The sequence below is a fragment of the Chelonoidis abingdonii genome, chromosome 1, assembly GCF_003597395.2.
Source record: "Chelonoidis abingdonii isolate Lonesome George chromosome 1, CheloAbing_2.0, whole genome shotgun sequence".
In the NCBI taxonomy this organism is placed as follows: Eukaryota; Metazoa; Chordata; order Testudines; family Testudinidae; genus Chelonoidis; species Chelonoidis abingdonii.
Genome location: NC_133769.1, coordinates 1,560,725 through 1,588,445, shown reverse-complemented (window position 1 = coordinate 1,588,445; position 27,721 = coordinate 1,560,725). Strand labels below are relative to the sequence as shown.

Below are 27,721 nucleotides of genomic sequence, written 5' to 3'. Positions count from 1 at the left end.
TGTTGGCACATCTCCTTCTTGACTACTGTCCTCATGATCAGGTATTGGCATTGAAATATCACCTGTCACAGTTGCAGAGTTTTCATTATCTGTAGCATTGTTTGTTGAGTAAGGTCTGTTTTCCAGTGGTTTGACAAATAAAATTATTGGCTTTGAGCTCTTAGCTGCTGCTTCACTCAATTGTTTTCGCCGTCTCTTGCTTGCACCACTTTCAAATCTCCTCTTCGTAGTGATCTATCCGGTCAATATGTAGCCTATCCACGCTTGAAATATTCTGCTGTAAATAAGTAGCTTATCTACACTTGAAATCTTCAACTGTAAACATGCACGCAAATGCTGAATGGTACAGAACTGCTCAAAAGACTTAAAACGAAGGAATACTAATTGAGAACACAAAATGAAACAGGTTATTATCCTTATCACTGAATCAAAACTCAAGAATATAACAGGCTGAGCTAAAGACAAAGGCATGACATATATATAGTAAACACAGTCACGGATACAGACAGAGGGATAATGTCCAAAAATTTCAAACGTATATCCTCACAAAACTCACTGTACAAGATTGTCCTCACCTTGAATCTGGGCCTATGGACTATGAAAGCCTATGATGATGACCAAGTTACCAAGCTAGGGCTCAGCCAACCAATCAGTCACCTCTTTTAGCTACCATATGAAGATAATAATGAGGAAGTCTTACACATAAATAATTCCTTAGTTAACTAGACGTAAAACTATAAAGACACTAAAATGTAACAGTTCTCTGTCTTTCAACATGACTTGACCCAGCACCAGCCACCAGTAGTGGTTTGTTTATATAATCAACTGATCTGAGAGGACACGTTCATCACGATCTAACCTTGTGCCATCAGAACCGATATATTTTTATTAATATTTAGGAACATGTTTAACTCTTTAATATGACAAAATCTATATCAGTTAACAAAAAAATTATTTCTTTTACCAAATTACATCTCTTATTTGCTTAAATTTGCTGCTCTAAGCTGAGAGAGTGTGTCACATTTTGGTCTGATAAGGATGTTCATAAAAACAAGTTACGAAACTTATCAAATGCCAAAAAATTAACAAGTGCCCAAATCTGAGGTTCCCTTTGAGCTTGAGGCCCAGGCCAAATGGCCTTCCTGGCCCCCTCTCTGATTGGCCCTGCTGCACACTACAGACACTCATGCTATGTCCACACTTAAAAAGCAACAGCTTCAGTTCCATAGCATGTCAGTGTAATCACTTACTACAGCGATGGAGGGGTTCTCCCGTCGCTGTAATTAATCCAGGTGGTACCTGGGTTGATGGAAGGTTAGGTCACGGGTTTGGTCCTCTTAACTATGTCCCTCGAGGATGTGGGTCTTTCACATCCCTGAGAGACATAGTTATGCCCATGTAAAATCAGTGTAGACCAGCCCTCAAAGCTTCATGGCAATGGCTGGAACAGAGCTCTGATCCACCTGCTCTGAAAGTACCAACCCCTGCCACTTGAGCTTGAGGAGAACCTCATTTTGCAATCTAGGACCTCTGAATGCACAGTACCGATTCCATCCAGTAGAAGGTGCATACATACGCTGTGCAGTCTTCCTACAGTTTTTACATTTCCATAGTAACTTTTATCCAACGATCTCAACATGTTTTACAAACTTTCATTAACTTAGTCACATAATCCCCTGCTCCAGGAGGCAGGTAGGTATTATTAGCATTTTCCAGATGGGTAAACTGAGGCATGGTTAAATTATCAGCCCAAAGTCCATTGCAGAGGTGAGAGTAGAACCTAGACGTTCCAGCCCCCATGTCTTAACTACACAGCCTTTCTTTTCACTTTGGCTTATTAACCAGAATGTTATTAATTTTGCAGTAGAGTCAATTGGAGAGGCTCATTCATTGATAACATTCAACTCTGCTCTGTGTCCCTGTTCCTGCTCTGCTAACAGCCTGTATATAAAGGGTTGAACAGGCCCAAGAATATATTTCCCAGATTGCAACACTCTAAGGTCACACAAGGTCAAACAGCTGTTTGCTCCCATATGCTCCTCAGTTGTACCTGATTATGAGAGATATCACTCATTCCAGCTGCCCGCTCAGATCAGTGTCCCTTGCACATGGACCCTGCATTACTTCTCTGTAAATTATTGACAGCCAGAAAAGCAGAAACCAGAAACTGAGCTGGTGGAATATGTGATAAACCTCCTGGAACAACTGCTGAAACCCTGCTGTTGGGGCTGCGGGACTCTTCCCCATGTCAGGATGTATATGGAGTCAACAGTGAACTTCTTGTGTGCTGTGAATACAGTGTATATTGACAGTCCAGTCATATCCAGCTTGCAACAAGATATTGCTATATTTGTTATGCCTCACAAAACCTGTTTGAGGAAGATGTGGGTAAAAGTTGATTTTTACAGAAGACTTAGAGACACATTAAATGTTCACAAACCAGGGGTTCAAAAAAAAAATGGACACCATCAGGCTGAGGGACATAAACAAATATGGGAATAAAGAGAGTTTGGAAAATTGAAGTTTACAAAAATGGGATCTCCCTGCAGTATCCTCATATTGCAGCTGGGGTATAGAGTGGCTGAGTGACTTGCCCAACAGCAGTCAGTGATGGCAACTGGGCGTAGATGCTGGGAATCTAACTGCTGCACTATCCCACCCTCAGAAGGGAATCCAGGGGCCCATGACTTGTCTCTCACCAAACCCCAGTGCTATCAGCTAAGCAGAACACAAACAAGGGTGGAAACCATGACTGCCTGCAGATGAAATCTAGGCCAGCAGCAGGCTGTCATTGTGCAGACACAAGGTAACATCTTTCATGGGACCAGTTTGTCAGTGGGTGAAAGAGACAAAGTTCCAGGCTCCTCTGCAGCTGTTGGAATGTACATGCACCTGGCTACCAGGAAGCTTGCTGAGAAAACCTGGGTCTCACCCTACAGTTTTAGGCAGGGGTGACAGGGGCTTTTAACACCTGCACGAGCAGGTGCTGCAGGCAAAGTACTCAGCTCTATTACAGGGAAGGGACAGACCTTGAGCCGGCAGCCTTAAGAAGCCTAAACTGCTTCTAAGTCGCTGTTCCCCAAGGCTGGGCCACACACCTCTTACGCCTACAGCGCCTTACCCCAGCGCTCAAGGGCATCCCCTTCCCGGAGGGGAAGAGACTACAACTCCCAGCAGTCCGCGGGCGGCGGCCCGCTCTCCGCGCTTGCGTCACGCGCCGGACCGCCAATCGGAGCGGGCCTGGGCGGTGAGGTCACTGTGGGTGACGTCAGGGGTCCAGAGAGAGGCTCTCCGGCAGAGGCGAGCGGAGCAGCGCTCGGGGCTGAGGGGAGAGCGAGTCGGAGCTGGGGGAGGCAGGAGCGGCCAGGCCCCGCCAGCCGCAGGGCGCAGCAGCAGCAGCAGCAGGAGGAGGGGGCTCGCCAGCGGGTCGGTGCCCGGCGCCCCCCCCGGGAGCCGCCCCTGCCGGGACCCCCCCGCAGCCCGGAGGACCGGGGCTCTGACAGCCCGAGAGGAGGAGCCGGGCACCGGGGGCACCATGTCCTCCCACCCGGCAAGAGGCGGATGGACACCGACGTGGTCAAGCTGTATCCCTCCGCGCGGGGAGACCCCCCTACTGCCCTGTGGAGGGGAGGGGAGAGACCCCCCAATCCTCTGTGGGGGGGAGGAGACTTCCCCTGTTGCCTTGTGTGGGGGGAGACCCTCCCCATCCTCTGGGGTGGGGGAGAGAAAGAGAGACCCACTCACATCTCATGAGGGGGGAGGGGGAGGGCAGAGAGACCCTCCCCCGTTTCATGGGGGGGGGAGAGAAAGAAAGACCCTCTTCCATCTCACGTGGGGGGGGAGAGAGAGAGACGTCCCCCACCTCCCTGTGGGTGGGGGGACCCCACAGGGAGGATGGGGCAGACAGGCTTCCCCCATTCGATAGTGGGGGGAGAGAGTCCCCATCTCCCTGGATGGGGGGGGGGAGACCCCTGTGAGGAAAATACCCTGGAGGAGAGACCCTCAGCCCACTGGAGGATGATACCCCACCTTCTGCCCTCCTCCCAGTGGTGTACGATTGCCAGGGTCAGTCCCTCTGATCTCCCGTGGTGCAGGGGGGAGAGTGCCCCTATGAAACCAGCTCTGTCTGTGGAGGGAGAGGGTGAAACTCTCCTATACCGCCCCGCTCCTGGGAGACCCCCTTGCAAGCACCTCCCCAGCACCAGCACTTCCCACTCTGCTGAGGGGAGGCCTCCTAGAAAAGCAGACCCCTCTCCCCCAGTCCTGGGGACTCCAGATCTCTCTCCCAGCCTGAGCTCCCCCCAACAAACACCAGATCCCCCAGCCTAAGGACTGAAGGCCCTTTTAAACCACAGAGACTCAGCCTGGGGGATATAGGCTACCCCAAGCACCTATCCTTGGGGGAGATTAGTAACTTTAAGGACTGGGGCAATGGGACAGGATCCTTCAGTCCAGCCTAGGGCAACTCCTTTTCCTCCCCCTGGGATTGTGACTCCCCCCAGGGTAAGGGAGAGACTCGCCCTCCCCCAGTCAGATATTATGACAGCTGGTGGTCAGCCTTGGAAGGGGTATTTCAAAGGACTATACCCCCACTTCCAGATGACACCCCCACTCCTGGTTCCTCTCTTTTCTCCAGGCCCTTCCCTGGAATGTAGTTCTACAGCTTAGGGTGGTGAGGAGTGGGGCTGAGAGAATGGGGAGGTCTTGTCTAATATCTTCAGCCCAGAGAGAACCTTTTGTGATGTTTATTATTATTTACTCCATGGTTTCAGCCTGCAGTTCCCAAAGCTTCTGGTGCCAGCCTAGGGATTTGTGGTGTTTTTTTTTTTTTAATTTTTGGGGGGGTGGGGGGAAGAGCCTAGTTTGCAACAAACCAAAAATAAGGTGCCATGGAGTGGGAAGAAGGGGTTTCAGTGCAATTGAAAAGTCCCCCCCCCCACCCTTTTTGCTAGAGGTTTTGTTTATGTAACACTCCAGTTTAGGGTAGGTTTTTTTCTTTCCTAATGGATCTGTTTTTATTTTTCTCAGTATTTTTATTCTCATTCCTCATAGGATGGTGTATCCCTCTCTTTTACTGTCTGGAGTGTGGGTGGCTTTTGAAATATCATTGGGAATTCGATTATAGAATTGTTTTATTAATAGTTTTGTTTACGTCGTGGTGGTGGTGGTGGGGAGAATCGACATAACCAACTGAAATGCTTTCAGAGATATTTTCTCCCCTAGGAGAATTTAGAGGTGAGGGATCTGTTTTTTGATTGTGGTAGGAAGGTTGGGGGTTGATAAACAGATCTGATTTAGTTGCTAGAGGCAGAGATAAACAAAGTTATTTGGTTTCGTTTTTTAAAAAAAGGGATGAAATCAACAACACTGATGTTTATGGCATGAGGACAATTTACCCAAAGAAAACTTGCTAATGTTTTGTGTGTATGTTTTTATACAAAGCTTCTTTATTTATTTTTAATGTTTATAACAAATAGGAAATGACTGCCAATCCTGGTAGAATCTGAGCTATTTTTATTTTGGAGTTTAGAGTTACAACATGTCATACCCTCCCAAATGCAAATTCCAATTGATCGTTAATTTCACTAGGAGGAGGGTTGAGAACTCAAGCTGTTTAGTGGAAATAATCTTCATTGTGTATAATTTTTGAAGAGGACTGTGCTGGAGTGTGGATGAGGTCCATTATGGCCTGATGCATTTTCTCCCCCCTTTTTTTCCCCTGCTTGGTAGCCGACATCTAGAATAACTACAGCATTTTAGGTGACAAAGAGCAGTTTTTTGGGTATATTATGGCTTGGTGGTAGATGAAGAGCAGTAAATAGGTTGACATTCCTCCCAGTCCCAGTTAGTTTCCTATCTCCTGCTCTTTTCCCCTGACGAAAGAATCCAGAGGCTTTTAAAAACTGTAGCTTTTATTATTGTTACCCCAATGTTCTTGGTATTTGAGACAGAGGGGTACAGCGGTTTGTTTCTTGTGGACAGCAAAGTTAGGAAGTTGTGTATGTCAGATGACTCGCCTCTCTACCTTCCTCCTTCCCCAGTCTTTTTGTTTGTGTGGCCTTCCTTCCTATCTCTGGGCCTACGCTCTGATTCATCCTAAACTACTGAGCCACTTCATTTTTCTGGGTAATCCTCCTATCTGTAAACCAATCTGCACATTATCTGAAATAAGTGTGTGTTTGAGGGGTGTGGGTAGGGTGGGGATTGAAGCTGGTTATGGTGGCGAGTAAATGAGAGAGAACTGTACTGAAGGAATGTACTTGAATGTGGCTTGAATTTTTTTTGTTTGCTGCCATTTTCATTGCAATCTCCTGTTTCAGCCTCTCTTTAATGTCTCCAGTATATAATCATGGCACAGATTTACAGCCTGCCAAGAGCTACCTTGTCTAGGAAGGGACTAGAGAGCAAGTTACAAGTCTGCTGCCTTTTACTGCTCTGACAGGTTTAGGAGAGGAGTGGAGTCCTTTATTATTCCTATTTTCAATCCCAACACGTCCGTGTCCTTTTGTAGGTGTTTCTTTGTGACCAGAGAACGGGAGAGGTTGGTTGCTTGTGCGCGCGCTCTCTCTCTCTCCTCTCTAAATTGCAAGGGGGAGTGTGTTTTTTAACTGATGTTTAATAATCAGCTGGATGATTATGTTCTGACACTGAGTCATTCATTGTTTCTCTTCTGATCCCTTCTCTAAATGCTGGAAAGAGCCTAGAAGCAGGGATTTGCATTGCATTTTGACCCTGTTGGATTGATTGTCTCCTTCCCCGCACCCCTCTCTTGAGTGTCCTCAATGCCTAAATATCAGACCCAGTAGAGTTGTTCTATTACATGCAGTGCTGTGCACAAAAGATCAGAAGCTTCCTGTGCCCCCCACTGGAGAATGACTTTTAAGGAAGTTTTATACCCAGAATATAGGGAATTACTCAGATTACCTGAGATCTGATACTGGTGACCGTAAAAAAAATAAAATAAAATAAAATAAAAAAATTGATCAGCCTAGGGATGTGCATAAGTTTCCTCCTCCCTTCTACCCCCATACTTCTCCAGGTAGAGGGGGAAGCTTGTGCAGCTCACTATGCCCTCGAGGCTTGTGGGACTTGCTCGCTCCCCTGTTGCATGGCAGTTGCAATCCCCTCTCGCCCTGGATGAGCCAGTGCCCCCTGTGAAATGACGGGCTGCTTGTTTTGGAAAAGTGTTTGCAGGCAAAAGGCCTCAGGCAGAGCTTGTAACTCAGCCGATTGGTTGCTCTGTTACTACCCGGAAACTGAGGCCTGGGCGGAGCAACAGGAACAGCTGATAGAGTGTGTGACAAGAGTGTGTTTATATACTGGAGAGTGGGGGCTGGGGAAAGAGAAGGAGACCCAGTGGAAGCCTTTGAAAACAAGCACAGGGCAGTCTTTGGAGGAATGGGGCTTTTTTGGTGTGTGTGGGAAATTTCTTATAAAGGCAAATGAGTACCACGAATATTGGGTATCCCTGAAATGTTAATCTGTGTGATTTTTGGAGCCCTGCAATTACATTTCTTGGAGGTGATTCTGGTAGGATTACAATAGTATTGAGGTTGGGAGTTTATTCTGTACCAGAATAGCAGTGTACATATGAATCCAGTTTATTTGCAGACTCTATTTGAACTCAGTTTTTCAGAATTTCACTTTATTTTCCTTTTATATAGAGAGTCTTATGACTTGATCACACTGTCTAAACTTTTAGGTGTCAGAGCTGAAGTTAGAAAATAATGTCACACACTGTCCATGAAAGGAATTATAAATACAGCCACATTTAGCTTGGTGAATCTTGTTTTTTGGCTGTTAGGACACAAATAGCTGCTGCAGCAGCAAAAAATTTAAACTGCTGAAACTTTGTGAAGAACAGATATACTACTCTAGTTGACAGAGAGATGACTTTGTTTGAATGAGATCATTTTAAAGTTATTCCAAAATTATCTGAGGCTAAAAATGAAAAATAAATGCTAAGATACATTTACCTGTGTATTGATGGATGATTTGTAATTTCAAAAGACAGTAGTATTGAGTTATAGTAGTTGTTAGATTAGCTGAATCAGAGGACAGAAAATATCTTATGTTCAGGATAAATTTAATTTTAAGCTAAAACTTTCACAAGGTAGAATGTAAATCCTGAAAACATCATGGGGAAGTTTTTATACCTTTTGGTCTCCATTTTAATTGACTCTGAAGGGATAGGAGAAGTTGTGATACTTTTTCAAACTGATGAAGACTTGGAAACAAAATGCTTAGAGTTACGGCTCGGGAATATGTGGGGTGTTTTGTTTTTTTTTGTTTTGTTTTTTTGGCATTAGTAGCTTAGGCTGTGGTAGCAAACAAGATATTGTTACTTATCTCAGTTGAACAGTGACCAGTATGCCTCATGTTCACGGTCTGAGTGCATGTTCTCCTACCTGCCATTTTAAGAAGTTAACCCCATGTATCATATTGCTAAAATAAAAAATTCTCACAGCCTCAATGGCAACCTTGAAGACTATCATCTTGTTCGGTTCAGAGCGGAATTTACCTCTACTAGCTAATGACTCCCCCCATCCCCCATAAGTTCCATTGTTGCCTTGTCAGTCTGATTGCAGAGGTCACTGAAGCTTAGACTTGCAACACAAACCTGAAACAGTGCTGCACCTGCATGATAATATAATTATAGTTTTGTCAATAACCCTTGTACAATATGAATTTGGTTAAAACTTTAGATTGTAAATATAGAGCAGACATTTTCATCTGACCCTATTTAAAACAAAGACTTTGTGGATTTTTCAGCATTTGAGTCATGTTAACTACTTGCACCTACCATACTGCTTGGTTTCAGAGCAATGATTTTAGTGGACTGTATGCCATTGCAGTCTTTTGGGGGATTACGTTTATGGTTCTCAGAAGCAATTCTTAGTAAAACTAAACTGGAATTAGATTGCCGAGAATTGAGTAAAGTATACTTTAGTAAACACTTACTGATTAAACAAGTCTTGGAAGCGGTTACTTGATAGTCACAGTAAAATATGCATATGTGCTTTTTAGAAAAGCTAAGTGGCTAGCTTTGTAAAATCATATCTTTATTCTTATTCCTTATATTGCCGTGTTTAGAAAGACCTACTTTTAACACCAGTTAAAATGCTTTCATGTAATGTGGGCATTCTTCTGTAAATTGATAAAGATTCAAAGTCAGTTGTGGATGATTTTGTAGTATAGTCACTAACTCTTAAAAGGGAAGCTCTTGCTATGATGAGAACCCCAAAATGTGTTAAAAATCATTTCTTGGCAGAAAACAAATAATCTCCTACATCTGTCATGGCAGTGAATCACTCTCTCTCTCTCTGATAAATTTCAACATGTAAGTGTAGCCATAAGATGCCCCCTGTTGAATCGTTGCCGTCTCCTCTCTGGGTTCTTTTGGGTTATGTTTCCATTTGCCTCTGAGACCTTACATGTAATGTCCTAAGTAAAAGAATGGACTGCAAAACACTGTTTTCTGTTATCAGTGCTACAGTAGACTCAAAAATAGCTGTGCTCTCTCAAAATCTTCTGAAAGGCATACTCATAAAACTGAAGCCTTGAATCTTCTGTGTTCCTGCACTGTTGCTATTGAGGTGCCCAGCAGAATGGTGTTGGAGTAGTGTTAATGCTCTTGATATAGAATGCTGTTGGTACGTTACCTGCAGTTCGTAGTAATCTGGTTTTCTGCTCAACAACACAGTATGAGGCCTTGTGATTTATTTCCATCCAATAAAGGGAAAAAGTCCATTCATTCTAGTAGATGTAGATCAGCATACAAGTTGAGCTTTGTAGGATAACATCCGCAAGCATTACAATTTGGGTTTTTTTTTTAAAGCAAGTTAAAGCTGCAGGAGTGGGCAACAGCAGACAATTAAGAGGTGAGCAGCACAGCAGGAAGGGTACACATGAGCACTGCAGTGGTATAGAATGATCATTCACAATTGCTACATAACTTGTCATTCTCAGCACCTGTTGCTATTTTGTGCACTTGACCACCATAGCCAGGCTATATAAACAACAGATTACTGTTAAAAGTAGGAAAGTGCCCACAGTTAAAGGGGCATGGGACAGTATGGAACTTTCTACTGGCCAAACAGCTATCCTGAATTATGCCAATATAGCCTTTGTTAAAGTGTAAGTTTGAAGATGGTAAGAGACATTTCTGAGTATGCAGTAGTCATTTTTCTCCCTTTTCTGGAGACCTGCCCATGCTCCAGGCAAGAAAGATGAAAGGTAACTGCTGAATAACACATTTTTGAATGTTAGATGAGGCTATGTATGTGGATACATGTGTAGGTATTTAGCAGTTCATTATTTTCCATCTCTTACTGTGTGTGCTCAACTCCCCTGCTTTCATCACATTTTTCAGTGGCCTCTGTCCATATGTTTCTGGAATAGCCCACGTACACAGGATGTTGCTGTTTGCTTCTCCCCACCAAATAGTGCAAGGATGACTAAAGAATCATGCGATCTTACCGTCTCTAGTTCTAATAGATCAGCCAGTGTGTCTGCTGCCAGCACCCTGTTGATCCCTACAGAGCACTTGAAATTGAACTACAGAAAACACTAGAAAATATCCCAAGTGATGGCTCTTCCTTAACATCACTTTGGTAACTATTCTATAGTCTAATAGATCTTGCTGTCAGGAAGTGTCGTCTCTAGTTTTTGTCTGAAATTTTCACTTCTTTAATTTAATCCAGTTTCTCCTTGTTCTACCCTCTTACAGCACCCAAAATTCCTCTGTCCTTGATGTTGACCCACTTCAAATACTACTAGGCTGTAATTTTCCCCACCCCCAGGTTATTCATCACTAAGCCAAACTGTCCATAGAGATTCCTCACAAATCAGTCTCTGTAGCATTCTGATCAATTTTATTTATATACCTAGGTGTTACATTTAGCAATATTTTTCTGGTGATGAGGTGCCTGGAACTGAAGAGGGGATTGCGTGCAGTGTCTGGAAGGAGATACTTATGCTTGCGTGGCCTTCAGGCTTTGTGTTCCCATTCGTGTTTGCAGCTGCGACTGATGCCAGCTTCAAAACTTGCGTGGTTTTAACTGATGCTGCTTTCCAGGCACTATTTCTCATGGTAGTCTTGACGTTCTAATGACCCTAAATCACTTGCCTTGTTCTCCATAGCTATATGAACATCTGGAATAACAAGTTGACTTAGTCTCCAGAAAGAGGCCAGGTTAATCATGCTCTTCACACACTGCTGTTTTTGGTTTAGGATACCATATCTCACTTGTTGCTGAATGGAAGCATCTTTGTCAGCAGTATCATTATAATTGCCATGTTGACTGACAGATCTACTATAACTGTAGGTTACAGGGCACGTTTTGCACACAACGTGAAAGGAATGTAGTAAAATACAGAAAGTAACATCTGACTTCAATTTCTATTTAATCACTTTGAAGGGACTTCTAGTGTAGCTGTTTAAATTGTATTCTTTATTCTGTAATGATGAGTGCTGCTCTCCCACTCCAGAATTGGCTGCATTTCAGTGGCATGTACTTGCTCTAAGTGCAGTGGAATCCTTTAGAATAAGGGGGGGTGTAAAAAATAACTTCCATTACAGTATTAATACAAATCATTCGTTATTATATTGGTCATTCTAAAACATTCTGTAATACCGATGAAAATTTGAGTCTGCAAATTTGGGTTCTTTCTGTGACATCGGCAACTACATTTTTATATCAAATTTTTGCTAACCCCTTGTTAGTAAAATTAAGTAAAATTCATTGGTAGTAACTGCTTCTTAGAGGCTTTCCAGCCTCTGTGAAAGTCTGAGGTGTGAGATTCTAGTTTAGTTATTAGTCTAGAAGCTACCAAGTCAGCCTCTGCAAGTGGTTCAAGGCCCTGTCTACATTGGTGCTGGATCTGTGAGCTCTCTTGTTTAAGCACTTTGCTTGCTAATGACAACTCCTTGCAAAATTTTCTTAGCATTATTCTTTAATTCCAGTGTGTTTTATATGTGGCCTTGAACATTCATAATATGTGTTGAGGGTGAGACCTGGATTCTAAGTTACAAATTTGCAAATCATTGCTGCCTTCTTGAACGCAGGATAACCTTGGTATAACAGCTGGTTGTTTCTAGTCAATTATTTGTGGAGCTCTGATAGACTAGTTATGTTAGAGAGGTGGTATACATAATAATGAGTGCTGTTGGGGAGCAGATTGGGCACTGCTATTCATCCAGTCTCATAATATAACAAGGGAACAGTCAAATGGAAATACATCACATTTAAAATTGATTAAAAAATACATTTTCACACAACACACCATCTGTAGAACTTGCTGCCACAAGATACCATTGAGGCTAAGAATTTAGCAGGGTTTAAAATAGTATTGGGCTTTTATGAGTAACAAGAATATCCAGAGTTGTTATAGAAAAGGTGGAAAAAACCCAACGGATGTCTACACAACCCGTGTCAGCGAGCCTCACAGGCCGGGTTGGTAGATTTGGGCTAGCAGGGCACATGCTGTGTAGACAGCACTTTAAGTTGCTGCTCAGGCTCTGAAGCCCACCCCCAGCTCCCTAGGCTTCAGAGACTGAGCTCCGGCCTGAACTGCAAATTCAAAGCGCTGTCTACACAGCTATTTTTAGAGTCCTAGCATATGCCCTGCTAGCTCTCCCCAAGCCTTGAATCTGCCACGGCCCTCTCCCCAGACCAACCTTGGCGGGGGCAGGGAAGACAGGTGCCCCTGCCCCAGGACCTACTGCTGCTGTGGGAGAGGTGCCTCTTCCCCCCCCACCCCCAGCCCAGGTGCTGCTACAGGGACAGAGATCGAGTGGTGGTGGGGATTCCTCTCTTCCCACTGTAGCCCCAGTGAGCCCCATTGCACCCAAACCCCTCATCCACAGCCTCACCCCTGAGCCAAGCCCTACCCCGCACCTCAACCCTGTGCTGCCCCGGGCCTGAGCCCCCCCCAAACCCCTTAGCCCCACCCCGCCACATGAATTTTATGTGCACCAATATGGAGGTCATGTGTCACACATCACCTCCATATTGGTGCACATAACAAAATTCAATCTCCACATGGGTGGGAAAAATTAGAGGGAACACTGGCTGTTGGATGTACCTTAAGCTTTCTGGAAGGGAGAACCATCCCTGTTCAGAGCATGAGCTGACTTCTAACTAATGGGGGGTAGGAGGGAAGCTTTCCAGGGGCATAGTCTCTCATACCTGCCTACTGCCAGGTTGCTTTCACTTTCCTCTGAAACAGCTGGTACTCCCCGGTGTTGGAGGACAGGATATTGCATCCCCTGGACCCGATCTGATCCAGTACAGCAGCTCCTATGATGATTCTTGGCTGCTCCAGAATAGAAGAGAATTCTAGACTTTTCTGTATAAAGGAGCAACTAAAAGTTGCAAAGTATCTGAAATATTAATTCTGGATGGTCCTTAATTTACCTTCTGTGCACTGGCTTAATAGAGGCAAAACTGAAATTATTTAAAAAATATTAACATAACCTCTTTGGCATCTTAGGGGACTGAGTGTTGCTTCATCTGACCTCACAGTGGCAAAATCATGTGCCCTAAGACTGTTAAGGGAAAAGCCTGGAAACACGGGAGAATATCATCAACAAATCCACTGGTTTGCAGTGGAATAACTATGGATAATGAACCTAGATCATCTGCAAAGACTTGACTGAGCTTTAGAGCATTTCTGATCTTAAACAAGGGTGTCTGCAGAGCTGAGAAGATCTATTTTTAAACTGTGCAGTGAATAAAGACTGAAACTTTGAGGCTGTAGTTTAGTTATTAGTCTAAGAGCTACAAGGCCCTGTCTACACGCTGCTGAATCTGTTATCTCACTTCTGTTCAAGTAGGTTCCTTGCTAATGGGGTTTCCTTGCTCAGTGATGCTGAGCTGCAAAAGGCTTGAGTAACTTTGATTTCTACTGTGTGAACAACTTAAATTGAAAGATCTCTTTTGAAAAGAGTTGGGGTTTTTTGGTTTAAAATGTGCTATTTTGTTGTCTAGGTTAAAAAATGAAGACCAGCCTTTGGGATCTGCAGTAGTGGGACCCTAGGTGTTGGCTACTCTTTAAAATAGTCTGTAGTACTCTTTGCTGTAGAGAGCGTAACATAAGCAGATTGCTGGTATCTTTTATAAATTTCATTCATTTACAGCCACCTAGAGCTAGCTAGCCTTGGAGCTCATAGCCGCTGGGTCCTGGTTTGGTGGGGAGCTTGCCAGTTCTTGGTTGCTTGGGTTTCTTGTGACAGCACTAAGACTACTGTATGCTCCCTCCTAGCAGGTTGCTGCAACTGTGGTGGTTCTTTTGAGCTCCCACTCTGGCCTCCCTCAGTGGTGTAGGGGCAGTTCCATGTAGGAGGTGGTTCAGCTGATAGCATCTTACATGGAGGAAGTGTGGACCTATCTCTCCATCCTTCAGAGCCACAGTGCTTGGATACCATTGTGACAGGCACAGTGTAAGACCCTAGATGGCTAGTAATAGCACCCCTTAGGGAGCAGGGAAGGTGAAAGGAGGCAAGATAGGGAGGATCTCAAGATGGGGCATTGCAAAGACCACTGATAGTGAGGGGGGTGGGGAAAAGGTAGGAAGAGCAAGAAGAATTGGACAGAAGGGGAGAGCAAATGGGAAGAAAAACACGAGTGAGCAAGGAAGCAAATGATGAAGAACGGGGACAAACACAAGGAAATGGGATTCTAGGTTTTCAAAGAGAACAAGAAGACAGAAATAGGAATGTTAGAGAGGGGGTGTGATGGAGTGCACACCCCACCCAAGGCCTGGAGGAGTTCAAGTGGCTGGGCAGGCCAGCTAACTGTCCAAGCTGCACCTGAAGGAGACAAGAAGCAGTCCACTAATTGGAAATGTGCCTAGCTGGGCACAAACAGGAGGGGCCTGTATAAAGCCCAGGAGCTATGGGCAGCAAAAGGCTGCAAGGAAGTAATCTACAGTCACTGCCTGGAGGAGGGAGCTTGGGCTGGCAAACCCAGAAGGAGAGGGAAGCTAGATAAGTAGGAGGAAATGCAGGGAAACAGCAGCAAGGGGTAGGTGTGCAGGCCTTGGCTGCTTGTGGTCCCTGGGCTGTTGGGAGGAGGGCTGAGATTTGTAATTTTGAGCCCTTTGAGGCATGTACTGAATCGTAGTAACCAGCATTAATTAACTGTTGCAGGACTAATTTAAAACTCCCCAGAATGTCCCAGTTGCTTCCAGCTTGTTTGGGAAACGCTTCTGGGGTGTTTGTATGGAATCTCAAGTATTAGCAACTGTGCCTGGGACAGCTTGTGCTTCTGTATCAGAGGAGCTGGCGGGGGCCCAAATGTTTCCCTCCCCCTTTTTAAATTAAGCTTGTGGGAGTGGGGGACTAAGGTCAAATGAAACAGGTTAAGTTTGAGACACGAGGGCAGAGAAGAGAAATAGTCTTGCTGACATTCCCAAAATCTTTAAAGCTGGTCCTATGAAAAACGCCATGTGCTGCTGGGTATTGGTTACATGTAGCAGTAATGCAAGTACTCAACCTTACAGTAACTTGGCAGCTTCCAGGCTGTGCTCCTGCCCTGGGAGAGTGATGCATCCATATCAGTGGTACCTAGCAATAGTTTTGCTTGGGTGTTGCTACTATACTTAGTCAATTTGCATAAAGTTATTTTGTGTTTGTCTTACAGTAGTTGCACATTTGAAAAGGAAGGATACTGTACTACAGGGAGCACTTACTAAGGTCTGAGTGGCGTATTCATCCTTCGTTATCCCTTAAATCAAATGCCACTTTTGTAAATTAAATAAAGAGTAAAAACTCCAAAAAAAAAATAATTATTAATCTCTTTGTGTCTTGGAAAATGTCAAATTCACACTGATGTGACTCAGCGTACGGTTGTATTGACTTAGTCCTGAACTCTGTTTAAAACACATCTCATGTTTGTCGTTTAGGCTATAGTTTTCAACATGCCAGTGTCACCTCTGAAATAAGGGTTGCTGTGAAAAACAAAAGGAAACTAGAAATGGTGTGGCATTAATAAATTTAACATGCCTGACATCATAGAAAACTTAGGTTAGTCCTTGTGATTTGAATAACTGCCATAGTTAGTTACAGAAAGCCCAGGTGTGACAGCGGTGAGATGAACGCGAATCCAAAATGAAGAAGGTGACATTTAGATTTGGTGGTCTCTTCAGTTGAAAAGTTAGGATAATGGAGATCAGATCCTTGTAAGTTAGCACCAGTGTCCGAGTACTTCCCTGGGCTCCTTGAAAGGAAAGGTATTTGAGGAGAGAGGAGTATAGCTCAGTCTTTATTGTAGTAGCAACAGTGTCAAACAAGTAAAGTTGGTCTTTCATCACTGCTCAAGATAGATGTTTCAAAGCAGTGGCAAGGGTTGTGGCCTGGCCCCTACCTCCTATCTGCCCCACCCCCCAGACTCCTGCCCCATTCAACGCCTCTGTCCCTGTCAGCACCCCCCGGGACCCTTGCCCCATCCACCCTCCCACTCCCTGTCCCCTGACTGCTCCCAGACCCTCACTGCCCCATCCAACCCCTCCTTTCATTCCTGACGACCCCCTGGGAGCCTTGTCCAACCACCCCTTCTCCCCATCCCCTGACTGCCCCCGGAACCCCTTACCCTGACTGTCCCCTGTTGCCCCATCCAACTCCCTCCCCCAGGACCCCTGTCCCCCCCCCACAACTACCCTGATTCCTATCCACACTCTCGCCCCCCGACCACCATCCTGAACTCCCCTGCCCTCTGTCCAACCCCCCTTGCTCCCTTACCGTGCTGCCTAGAGCACTGGTGACTGGCAGCGCTACAGCTGCACCGCCCGGCTGGAGCCAGGCCCCGCAGCTCAGTGCACCGGGTCAGGCTGGGCTCTGCAGCTGCGCTGCCCCAGTAGCTCACAGTCCTGCCACCCAGAGCATTGCGCTGGTGCTGGAGCAAGCTGAGGCTGAAGGGGAGTGGGGACAGCAGGGGAGTGGCCAGGGGCGAGCCTCCTTGACCAGGAGCACAGGGGCCAGGCAGTACCGGCCCGTGGGCTGTAGTTTGCCCACCTCTGGTCTAGTAAGTGTTTCTCTGCAGAAGTGCTGTTTTTTTACGAAGAAGAATACATTTGAAACTAAACTTTTGACAGTGGTACCATTCTTGAATTGCTTCATTCACAAAGCAGGCACATGGCTCAAAATAAGAATCATATGCTTACGATTCTTATTACTAATTTTTTGTTGAACAGAATTGAGTTCAGTTTTTTAATTGCTAAAAAGATGTCAGATTTCTGATTAAATCTGACTTTTTATAGAATGTTAAATTCATGTTTATGGCTTAGTTTTGCCAGCCATTATGATTTTTATTATGGTTGCCACAATATTTAGTGGTTTACTTTTTTCCTTAAAGCTGCAGCTCTTGAAGTCATGAGAGTATCTCAGATTTTATTTAAAAATAAATTTTGAGGGCCTGACTTGTGATTCTCTAGTGCTTGGAGTTGGCAATATTGATGTCTTCATACCTAAATCGTCTGATTATGAGTTTAAACATTTGCTGTGTTTGGTGGGGTAAGCAGCGAGAGACTTAACGGTAAATATTTAAGCCCTACTATACATAGAGTAAGTGCAATGCTCTGAGCATAAATTGAGAGCAGCAGCACCAGTAATGGCTGGAAAAATGCCCACAAACGAGGATTGTGGTTAAATGTGAGACTGAAACGTGAGGGTGTATTTCTTAAAGTAATCACTTAAACTAGAAGCCCTATTACTAATTTGTTGTTTAATTTTTCTTAGCAGATACATTGAGAATTTTTATGCTTTTATTGACAAGATGTAAAATTGCAATGATTGATATCCTCTCCTATAACTAATGTTAGTGATCCTTACATTCAAAAAATAGGAACTATATTTCCCCATTTAAAAACCTTCAACAAATAAATACACACATCTCCTTTCGAGAAAATAAGATACTTGAACTAAATTTAAGCATTTCATGTTCAGTCTCTTAGATTTCAAGGCCAGAAGGAACAATTAAGTAATCTAGTTTGACCATCTTTCTCATTTAGCTCATGCTACTTTTTAGAGTGTAAAAGTGAGTTTTTAGGAGACAAATATTGATGGCCTAATTCATGTCAAGATTGAAAACAGACCATTATAGATTATAACAATAACCCAGTGTTACATAAATGAGTCAATTTGTATTTAACATCTGGGCTGATTTCTCAGATTTGTCCAGATCAGGTTTTGTGGAAAACAGATGAAGACTTAGGGCCAAATCCTCAGCTGTTGAAAATCAGCATAGTTCCTTTGACTTCATTGGAGCTACACTTTTTTATATTGCCTGAAAATCTGCCCCTTAGACTGCATTGTGTCAGTTCTTCAAATGTCAGTTGATCTGCATAGGAGGGGAAAGTATTTTTGTCAGTTTACCTGGCACTTTGGAGGAAATCAAAGAGGAAGAATCGCAGTTAAGCAAGAGACATTGGATCTTATTAATATTCACTCGTGCCACAGTTTGAGACTGGGCTTTTTAGATGACTTCACAAGTAACATAATTAAATACAAAATTTATCAGTGTTCCTCTTGAGAACATCTTGAATATTTGGGGAGGGGGCAGAATGAGGGAGTCTTTCTAGAAACTCACATGAGACCTTGGTCCTGTCACCTTTTCCTGTCAGTTGGGGTTACTCACCTGAGTAACAATCATGTCTGAGGACAGTCTGGTTGGGTCAGACCTTTAAACAGTCCTTATTGGCATCTCTACATTGTTACTCCCCAACAGTTAAAGATACAGTTGGTAACGTTCCATAAACTGCTTGAACAAGACATACGCCTTCACTGGAAGGTTGAAATTTCCTTTAATAAATCTAAATGTCTTTTATGTGCAAGGATCTTCCCAGTATATTTAGGGACTAGTCAGGGTTCTCAGGCTTTTGTACTTGTATTCAAAAACATTTTGTCAAAATATAAATATTCTAAGTGTCTTAACAGTGGTTTCAAATTCTTCCATGTAACTCTACAGGATTCCCAAGACATTGACTTCTCAGCTGTTACTACCAGAGGTGCAGTTCATTAGTCCTGCAAAGTTTCCATTTTCTAAGTGTCCTACCTTGCATCCTCTAGAGTTCTGCATAAAGTTTGTGATCTGTAGAAGCCTTAGCATAATCACCAGTAGATGATATGTTCTGTTTCAAACTGCTGTGGTACCAATCACCTGCCGCCCTGGTAGTAATCATTGGGAATCTGTTGTGGCCAGGCAGTTGCACATAAAATGATCACCAGTCCAGGGCTTTGATGCCAGCATATTAAAGGTTTGTTGTCTTGCTGCTTGTAACTTCTTGTAGAGATGATCTCCTCCAAGAGGGAAGGCAACAAGGTTGTGTGGTGCCAGAGCACAGTGTGACCCAGGCAGTACAGTAATAGGGCTGCATATTTTAGCTGTTACGGCTTTGTAGCTTTTAGCCAACTTCCCACCAATACACACACTTTATTCTCCATGGCACCTTACATGAACACCAAATTAAGTCGTCTTTGTCCACAGGCTAGGTATTGGATGGAAATGATGATAGCATCTCTGAGTCAGCAATGCAAACTTCTCTATCTAGGCATACGCTGGTCATCAGTGTCCATGCCCTCTTCAGTTCTTGCTACCATCTGAAACTACTGACAGGTTCACCAGCTGGTATGGTAAATATGGAATATAGAGATCCACCAATTTCTTCCACGTTACTAACTGATAGTTCTGGGGATTAAGAGCTCACTTTTGATCTGGGCTAAAGTCAAATAGACAAGCTCGAGGTGTGAGGCTTCATATTCCAGTCCCTCAGCTCTCCAGTCCCTCATTTCTAATTTTTTTTTTTTGGCCAGGGCTGGTCTAATATTTCCATGCGTAACACAACAGCTTGCATACGCGTTGAACTCACTGAGATGTGAGAGTCTGCAAGTACTTCTTGATTTCCATATAGTGCAAGTATGTTGGATATTAACACACTCTGTAAAAGCACTAAAATAACACTTTATACAAGATGGGGGGCGGAGGCTGAATGGTTCAGTGAATTAGTAATAATGACCTTTTCCACCTCTTTAATTACTGGCTTGAATCCAGCGCAGGTTAGTAGTGACTGAGAGGGGCCTGGTGTCTTATGAAATGAATTGATCTGTCCAGTTTCTAAATCACAGGATGTTTGTTGGCAATCTCTGCAGAGGCCAGAAAGAGAACCCCTTGAACCCTAGAGGTGACTGGTTTTGAAACCTGCTGGTTATTTGTGGAAACATTTCTTTGTCACTTCAGGGAAATTGGGGAAAACCATTATTTTCTTATTAATATGTGAAATCATTTTAAGGAGAAAGGGATTTCTGCCTCCTTGCTTTCTAATTCATTTTCCCCTCACCTAGCTGCCATCCTGATGGCTTTAATGGAGAGGTATATGGGTAGGGAAGCTGAATGAAAGATTTCAAGTAAATGCAAATGTGCTTGTGGATCATGTGGCTTGGAATGGTTGATCAACTCTATTCCTTAACTATTTTATGATTAGGAGATTGAAACAACTTCAAATTGGGTGTGTGTGGGGGGGTGCACTGGCTTAATAGCTACTTCCTGTTTAAACTTAGTTGAATGTTGGAGGGATCTTGTTTATTTGCAGCAGCACAATGGTTAAGTTTCTGTACTTGATTAGTAGATATTCTGTAATCAAAGATTGTTAAAGGTGTCAGGTTTGTTTATAATTTTGATTTATTACTGAAGGCTGTGACAAATGCTTGTCTTTGAAATTGTTACCGATCTATGTAAGGTCACCTGTAATTCATAGGATCTGCTGTCAGTTCAGCAGTAGGTCTCTTACTTTGATGCTGTCATGTAAATTTCTGCTTTCAGTTTACCTCTGAAGATAGAGAAATTCAAGCTCATTGATAGAAATTCAAGAAATTCAAGCCACTTACAATGAAAGCAACTGTGCTGTAGAGAACAGCGGTTCTCAAACTTCCTTGTACTGTAATCCCCCTTGTGACAACAAAAATTACTACACAACTCGAGGAGGGGGGACTGAATCCTGAAGCCCCCTCCGCCCCAGGTGGTGGGGGGGGCAAGGTCGAAACCCAAGGGCTTATACTCTGCGCAAGGGGCATGTAACCTTAACCCCTTCCCCTTGGGCTTCAGCCCCGGTGATGGTGCTTGGACTTTGGCTTCGGCCTTGGACCCAGCAAATCTAACACCAACCTCGGCGTCTTGACCCATTTTGAGGTCCTGACCCACAGTTTGATAACCCCTGCTGTTGAAGATTTAAATTCACTCTGATTAGATTTCAGAGCAGTTACAATGGTGTCATTTGTCCCTGGTCTAGTATTGACCCAACGATAAAATGTCAAGGAATACTCTTCCTATCATTGTTAATCAACTAATTGTAATTAAGCAGTATTTCTTTTCCTCATCCTCCGAAAGAGTTAGAGTACAAAGCTCAAACAGAGTACCTGGGGGTCCAAGTAATGAAATTCCTTTACACTGGCATTACAGTTGATAGCGCAGATTAGATTACCTTGATGTATGCAAAATTTAGTTACAAAGATAAGTTATTAAACTGAGGCTGTTCTTCTGATGCTTAGAACAGAAATGTAGCGTATTGTTGCATTTCGGGAAACCTTAGGATGAACTCTTTCCCTCTGGCTATTGGAAATGTGTGGACATACATTTAAAGTGTTAATTTATAAAAATCCCTAGAACTCTTATCTTCAGGCAAATTATATACTTCTCACTAGGGGATTGGGAGGGAGGAGGAAAAGTAAAGCCTGATCTGATATACCAGGAGCAAGGTCTGGTAGCTGAAGCACAGGATTGGAGTCAAGAGGGCAGCCTGGCTTCTATCCTTTGGGCAAATCACTTAAATCCTTTCTCCCTGTTTCTCCACCTTTGAAATGTGCACAGTGATACTTCCTGCCTAATAGAGTTGAAGCTTAATTCATCAATATTTGTGAAGCACGTTATTTCCTCAGTTGGAAGGTATCATTATTATTATTATTCCAATAACTTGTCCAGCTACAGTGAACTCCTGAAACTTTCTCCATGGCAGTCTCGAGAGTGTCATCAATTTATCCCCCCTCAGTTCATTCACAAGGCCCAATGTGTGATGTCTTTCAGATGGAATAGCAGCAAGCAACCAAATGAGGTTATGGGATTCCCTTTCAGAATGCTCAGTACTGCTTCACTAATGGTTGAAGATAATATTGAATGATGTGATACACTACATTTCTATTGCTTTCCTCATCCACTGCCCACGTGGTGGTGGTCTGCCTCCATCATGCCAAGTTTAGTTTTTAAAGGGACTCTGCCTTGCTGTAAGATGTAGTCAGATCTCAAACTTAGTATCATTTGTGGAGGCTGTGTCAAGGCTAAAGGGAAAGCCGCAGTGTTTGTGCCATTCACAGAACATCTTGCTAACTTTGTTCTGGATGCAGCTGTTTAATTATTGGCTTGTGGTGATCTGCTCGGCAAGTAAAATCCCATTGTCTGAATTAGAGGTTGAATACTCACAGTACTGCTTTCATTCTGGTGCTAGGACACACTACATACTGGAAAGAATTGGACAATGCTGTGAATGTTTAGATTTGACTAGGCATTGTTAATGATTTGTGAAGTTTCTGCACTGGCATATTAACTTGTGAAAACAAAGTCCAAAATACTTCTTAGCTTTCTTCTTTGGTAACATTATTTTAATCTCTGAAGCTTGTCTTTCTGTTGCTGTAGTAAGCTAATGTAGGGACCATTGTTACTGAAGGAATCACACTTTTAGACTTTGAGACTGAGTCAGCGTTTGTTTAAAATCACTACCTCTTGAACACAGCAGTGGCCCTTTTGTCATACTTAAACTTCTTTAAGAAAAGCCTTGTAGTGTTCAACCCCTCTGGATTTGTTTTAATTTTATTTTCCCAAGAGGCTGGTTAGGTATTTTTTTAAACACTTGCCTTTAGTGGGTATCCTGATATTTAACTTTTTGCTACTGAATCTGTCAGCATGGATTGTATAAAAGATGAATAGCTAATGGAAAAAATAGTAAAAGCACCAGACTGAGTTACTAAAACCTCATGGGAGAATAAACAAGTGAACTCTTTTCTTGCAGGTGGTTTGACTATTAGCTGAAAACATGGCATAGCTTTCTTGGGTACATATTTAGCTGCGTGGATAGGAAATGATATGTAACTACCGTGTGTGACCCTGAAAACTTGCATCTATTAGTGTTTGCTCAGGAGTGATATGTAAAACGGAAGCCAGTCTGACTTTTGACCTAAGGTTTCAAACCAGATGTTGGTGTAACAAACCAGAAATGTGAATGAGAGAAGCGTCCTTATAAATGAAACCCTTAAATGCTGATGGTTGAGTTGATTGAGAAAACGAGGCAAGGGCAAAAATTCTTATCTTGTGCATCTTGTCTACAGCTAGCAGCAGCTGAGACTTCCCATCTCAAAAGCTATTTAAGAATGTCTGTTGGAAAGGTATTGAATATGTTTCAGTGGTGGGAATAGTTACTGTATAGAATGATAGCAGACGAGCAGTTTGTTTGTAATAAGTGTCTGCATTTGCTTGGTTTTAAAAACTGAGATGTCTATCTGCAAAGGGTACCAAGCAAACGTATGTATAATTTTTAAAGCAAAATCAAAATACAGTAACTTGTTGGATTATAAAATCATATAGCTCTTCAGAACTCTTATCAGGTTTCAGGTTAAAGTTGACCAAACAGAAGAAAAATTGGGCTATTGCCCTCTTGCATCTGTGATGTGTAAAGAAGGCCTAATACCTGTTTACCCCCAAATCTGTGTTTCTCGTTATGTTTCTGTATTAGAAATTCATGTTGTCTACTGAGGAAATCTGACTGGAGAGAGCTTACAATATTGTGATGTAAGAGGCTGTTAACGTCCCCAACACATTTAATTGCTCATCTTATTTGAAGTTTTGTGAAACACCTGTTTAGCTTTGATGCCAGATGACTGCTTTGAAGAAAAGACGTCTTTGTTAAAGATTGGAAAACTCTAGTTGAGAATTGAGTTTCCAATAAACATTTGACATACCAAGATGTCCTTCAACAGTATCAAGGGAAAGACCATACTTTTAAGATAAAGAGCAAGCAGGAAAATCTCTTAAGCCTTTTAGGATTTCTTTATACATCATAAAGAAGCAAAAAAGAGTCTAATATCTAAAAATCTTTTTTCAAGAGACAGTTCATATCAGGGGAGGGATGTAGTCCTTTCTTAAATCCTGAACATAAATTTCATAAATGCTCTTAGTTACTGTGTAGTTGCTACATCAAATAGGCACTTTGCCAATTAATAAATTACTTTGTTAGTCAGCTGTATAAGCCAAGGTGTTGGCAGTGAGGAGAAGAGAGACAGACATCCCCAAACCAGTGTTTGTTATAATTTTCCTCTTTATTACCAGTCAGTGAACCAGTTAAAATGGGGTGCAGTTTTGCTCAGTTTTAAACAAAAAATTAACTGAGTATCATCTTAGAAATTCAAGGAGAAGCAGAAATAAATTTGCTTTGAAAGAATGTAGTTCAACCAAAGTGACTTGAAAGGAACTGAAATTAGCAGGTGCCTGGAATATGACCCACTCTGAAACTAACATCCGTATTTCTTGTAGTGCGTCATGCATTACTTCAAATTTGGCATTAATGGCCACAATGGGAAAAGCTAATTTCAACCAGGCACTGACTTTTCAACAGGTTACTTAAGGTCAAGGGAACTTTTTTAATCACTGACTTAATTCTTTGTAATGCAGCTTGTTGTCTTCCGTCTCCTACAATCATGCTATAGAAAAAAATCTAATGGGTTCTTAAAGATTTTTGTTAAAGTTGCTTCTGTGTGAGGCTGATAATCCAGGTTCTGGGCTTTGGCTAGCACATCCAGGAACTCTGAATCAAGCAGTGAAGCATTTTGTTGCAGCACAAACACATGCAGACTGTATCCTATCCTCACACCAAGATGGACCAGGGACTCCAAAAAGTCTGCTTGACAATAGCAAGGTCCCTTTCTGTTTTATATGGAAAGTGCACAGATATGGTTTTGTATTACTGCTCATCATCGAGGTAAATTACATCTTACATAGAGCAGTAAGGCATTTCTGAAGCAGAGCTTCCTTATCTCTCCCATGATGCACCACAAGAAGTCATGAAGAGGGCAGGTTGTGATGCTTCTTGGGAGATCATGTAACCAGAGAGCCTGTAAAGGGAAGAATGGGAGCATGAGACACCTGGACTGTAACTCCCATGAGGTAACATAAGTGGATGCTATTTAATGCCACGCTGCCCTGAAATGCAACGTTTTGATTCGGTTCAACAAACTGAACTATTTTATTCAGGTTATCTCTACTTGAAACAAAGTATTTTTTCAACTTTCCTGACAGACTTTCAGTTTTCAGCCAAAATTGTTGACTTTGTCGAAATCCCAACACTTTCTATGGAGAAATATTAGTTAAAATGACTTTTTTGGGTAGGGTTTTCCACTGGGGGAAATTCCCATTGTTCTGGTCATAGTTCAACCGTTAGTTGTTTAGGACAGTGCTGTAGATTAGTTGTGGACACAGATTATCCTTGCCCCAAAGAGTTTACAATCCAAGAATTAATCTCAGCTCTTGTTCAGCTGTCGTCATAGTTGAGGTTGTTAGTCTTGATCACAATTCCTAAATGGTTGTATAGGTTACTTAGGATAGAGAACACATTAATGGACTCTCATAGAATTTGGAAAACCTCTTGGCAGAAAGAGGCCACATTTTAAAAATATATGCGCCTTAGGCAATCTAAAAATTGTTTCCAGTCTGTTCCTTAGAGAGGCTTTTTTCTAAAACAAAAAAAATTCCCCACACACCCCTGTCTGACCAAAAAACTAAACTGGTGACCCTTTTTGCAAACTTTGACTAAATTTCAAATTGGCAATGACCCGTAACAATTTAAAAAATAGTCTCCGGTACCACATCTTCTCCTGGGTTGTCTGGCTACATTTTGCAGTTTTACAGTCACAAGTTCATCTCTCCTGTAATGTCTGTCTTCTGGGTTGGTGTGAGAAGGGCCTCATGAGCAGAGACAATGGCAAAAATAAAATTGAAAGGCCATTTTTTTCTGTAGTCTTTCAGTTAGTTTCAGTTCAGTTATCTAAAAAGTTTGACCTACTGTTTTACAAGTGTGAATTTTAAAGACTGTCACTTTATTGGAAAGATTGAAATGTGTAAAATCACTTTGGTAAAGATGTTGTGTTTAACTTGCTAAATGCTTTAACACCACAAATTGAGTTTAATCATCCAGTTTGGAGACAGCTTATATGGCCCTTTAAACTCAGTTTACTGGTAGGCTAGTCTATAGTAATTTCAGATCCGCCTTCTGTTTCTTCTAGGTGTAAATTCTATTTCCTTCAAATTTCCTTTCAACATTGTAAGTAACAAACTCAAGTACAGTGTGTGGTGTGACTTCGTGGTTCTTGTGGCTGCCATGAGTTGGTCTGACAATGCAATCTGACTGAGGTGAAAGGACTAAGATGGCCTGTATGAACAGCATAGCAAAACTATAGCTCTGGAATGTCCCATAATAGTTCAAATGTTTTTGCCTACTCCCAGAGCCATACCCAGTCCTGACCCCCTCCCAGAGCTAGCATGCTATACCCTCTCCTGCATGCCAACATTCTGCCCCAGCCCCCTCCTGCACTCAGACTCCCTCCCAGAGCCTGCACCCCCTCCTGCACCCCAACACTCTGCCCCAGCTCAAAGCCCCCTCCTGCACCCAAACGCCCACTCAGAGCTTGTCCCCCAACCTCCTGCCCGAGGCTCAGCCCAGAGCCCTTTCCCACACTGTAAACCCCTTGCCCCCAGCCCAGAGCCTGCACCTGAATCCCTATCCTAGCCAGTGAAAGTGAGTGAGGGTGCGGGAGAGCGAGCAACAGAGAGAGGGGGGACTGGAGTGAGTGAGACACGGCCTTGGGGAAGAGGCGAGGTGGATCCTGGATTGCCCTTAAACTCAAAAAGTGATCTTGGGCGTGAAAAGGTTGGAGACCACTGCTGTAACACAAATGGGTCAAATGAAAATCAGTTACGACTCCCAAACCAGCTTCTCAAAGAATGCCAGATAGGAGAGAGATTGAGTAGAGAAGAGATCCCTTCCTTTAGAAGACTCTGGCCACACCAACAGGGTCATGTTTGATACCTGTGCACTTCCATAGTGTAATCATACTTATCTGTTTGGCTGTTAACTCTATGACAGGGGTTCTGGTTGCTCTGTGCTTCACTCTCTTGGGATATTTCCCATTTTAAGGTTGTCATTCAAAAGGTGCGTATGGAAGGATTATTCTGTAGTTCAGAATGAGCTGTAGTCTCAATAAAACAATCCTTGCCTGATTTCCAAACTAATTAGGCTGAAGTCTGGCATAGAAGTGCTCAACGCAGGGACCTTGTCCAATGGAAAGAGGAACAATTTATGATTAAACTTCACTCTTCACTCCTGATCTCGGTGATCCTCCTTTCCAGGCTTGGTAATAGAATATAGGAATGTTTGCTAGATCTGTTGCTTTGCTCATATAGTATTTAATGGACATGCCCAGTTCTGTTCAGTTGTCTACAAACCTCTCCCCACCACTCTAACTTTCCATGGAACAGATACTGTATAGAAGGAAATGTGCATATGGAAATGATTCTCCCTTGAATCTAAAACACAATTCTTTATATAAATGTCACTTCTCCTTTCAGAGCTGATGCCTTGGGGAGAGGGATAGCTCAGTGGTTTGAGCATTGGCCTGCTAAACCCAGGGTTG

The 27,721-nt window shown here is 43.0% G+C and overlaps 1 protein-coding gene across 1 annotated transcript in view; it reads left to right on the top strand.

Moving 5' to 3' along the window:
- The first annotated feature begins 3,293 nt into the window (after positions 1 to 3,293).
- Positions 3,294 to 27,721, top strand: part of UBE2H (ubiquitin conjugating enzyme E2 H) — an 82,175-nt gene continuing 57,747 nt past the window's right edge. Inside the window, exon 1 of the mRNA XM_032780932.2 lies at positions 3,294 to 3,584. Within this exon, the coding sequence (XP_032636823.1) occupies positions 3,562 to 3,584 (23 nt within the window). The 5' untranslated portion in view covers positions 3,294 to 3,561. The remainder of the gene's footprint in view (positions 3,585 to 27,721) is intronic.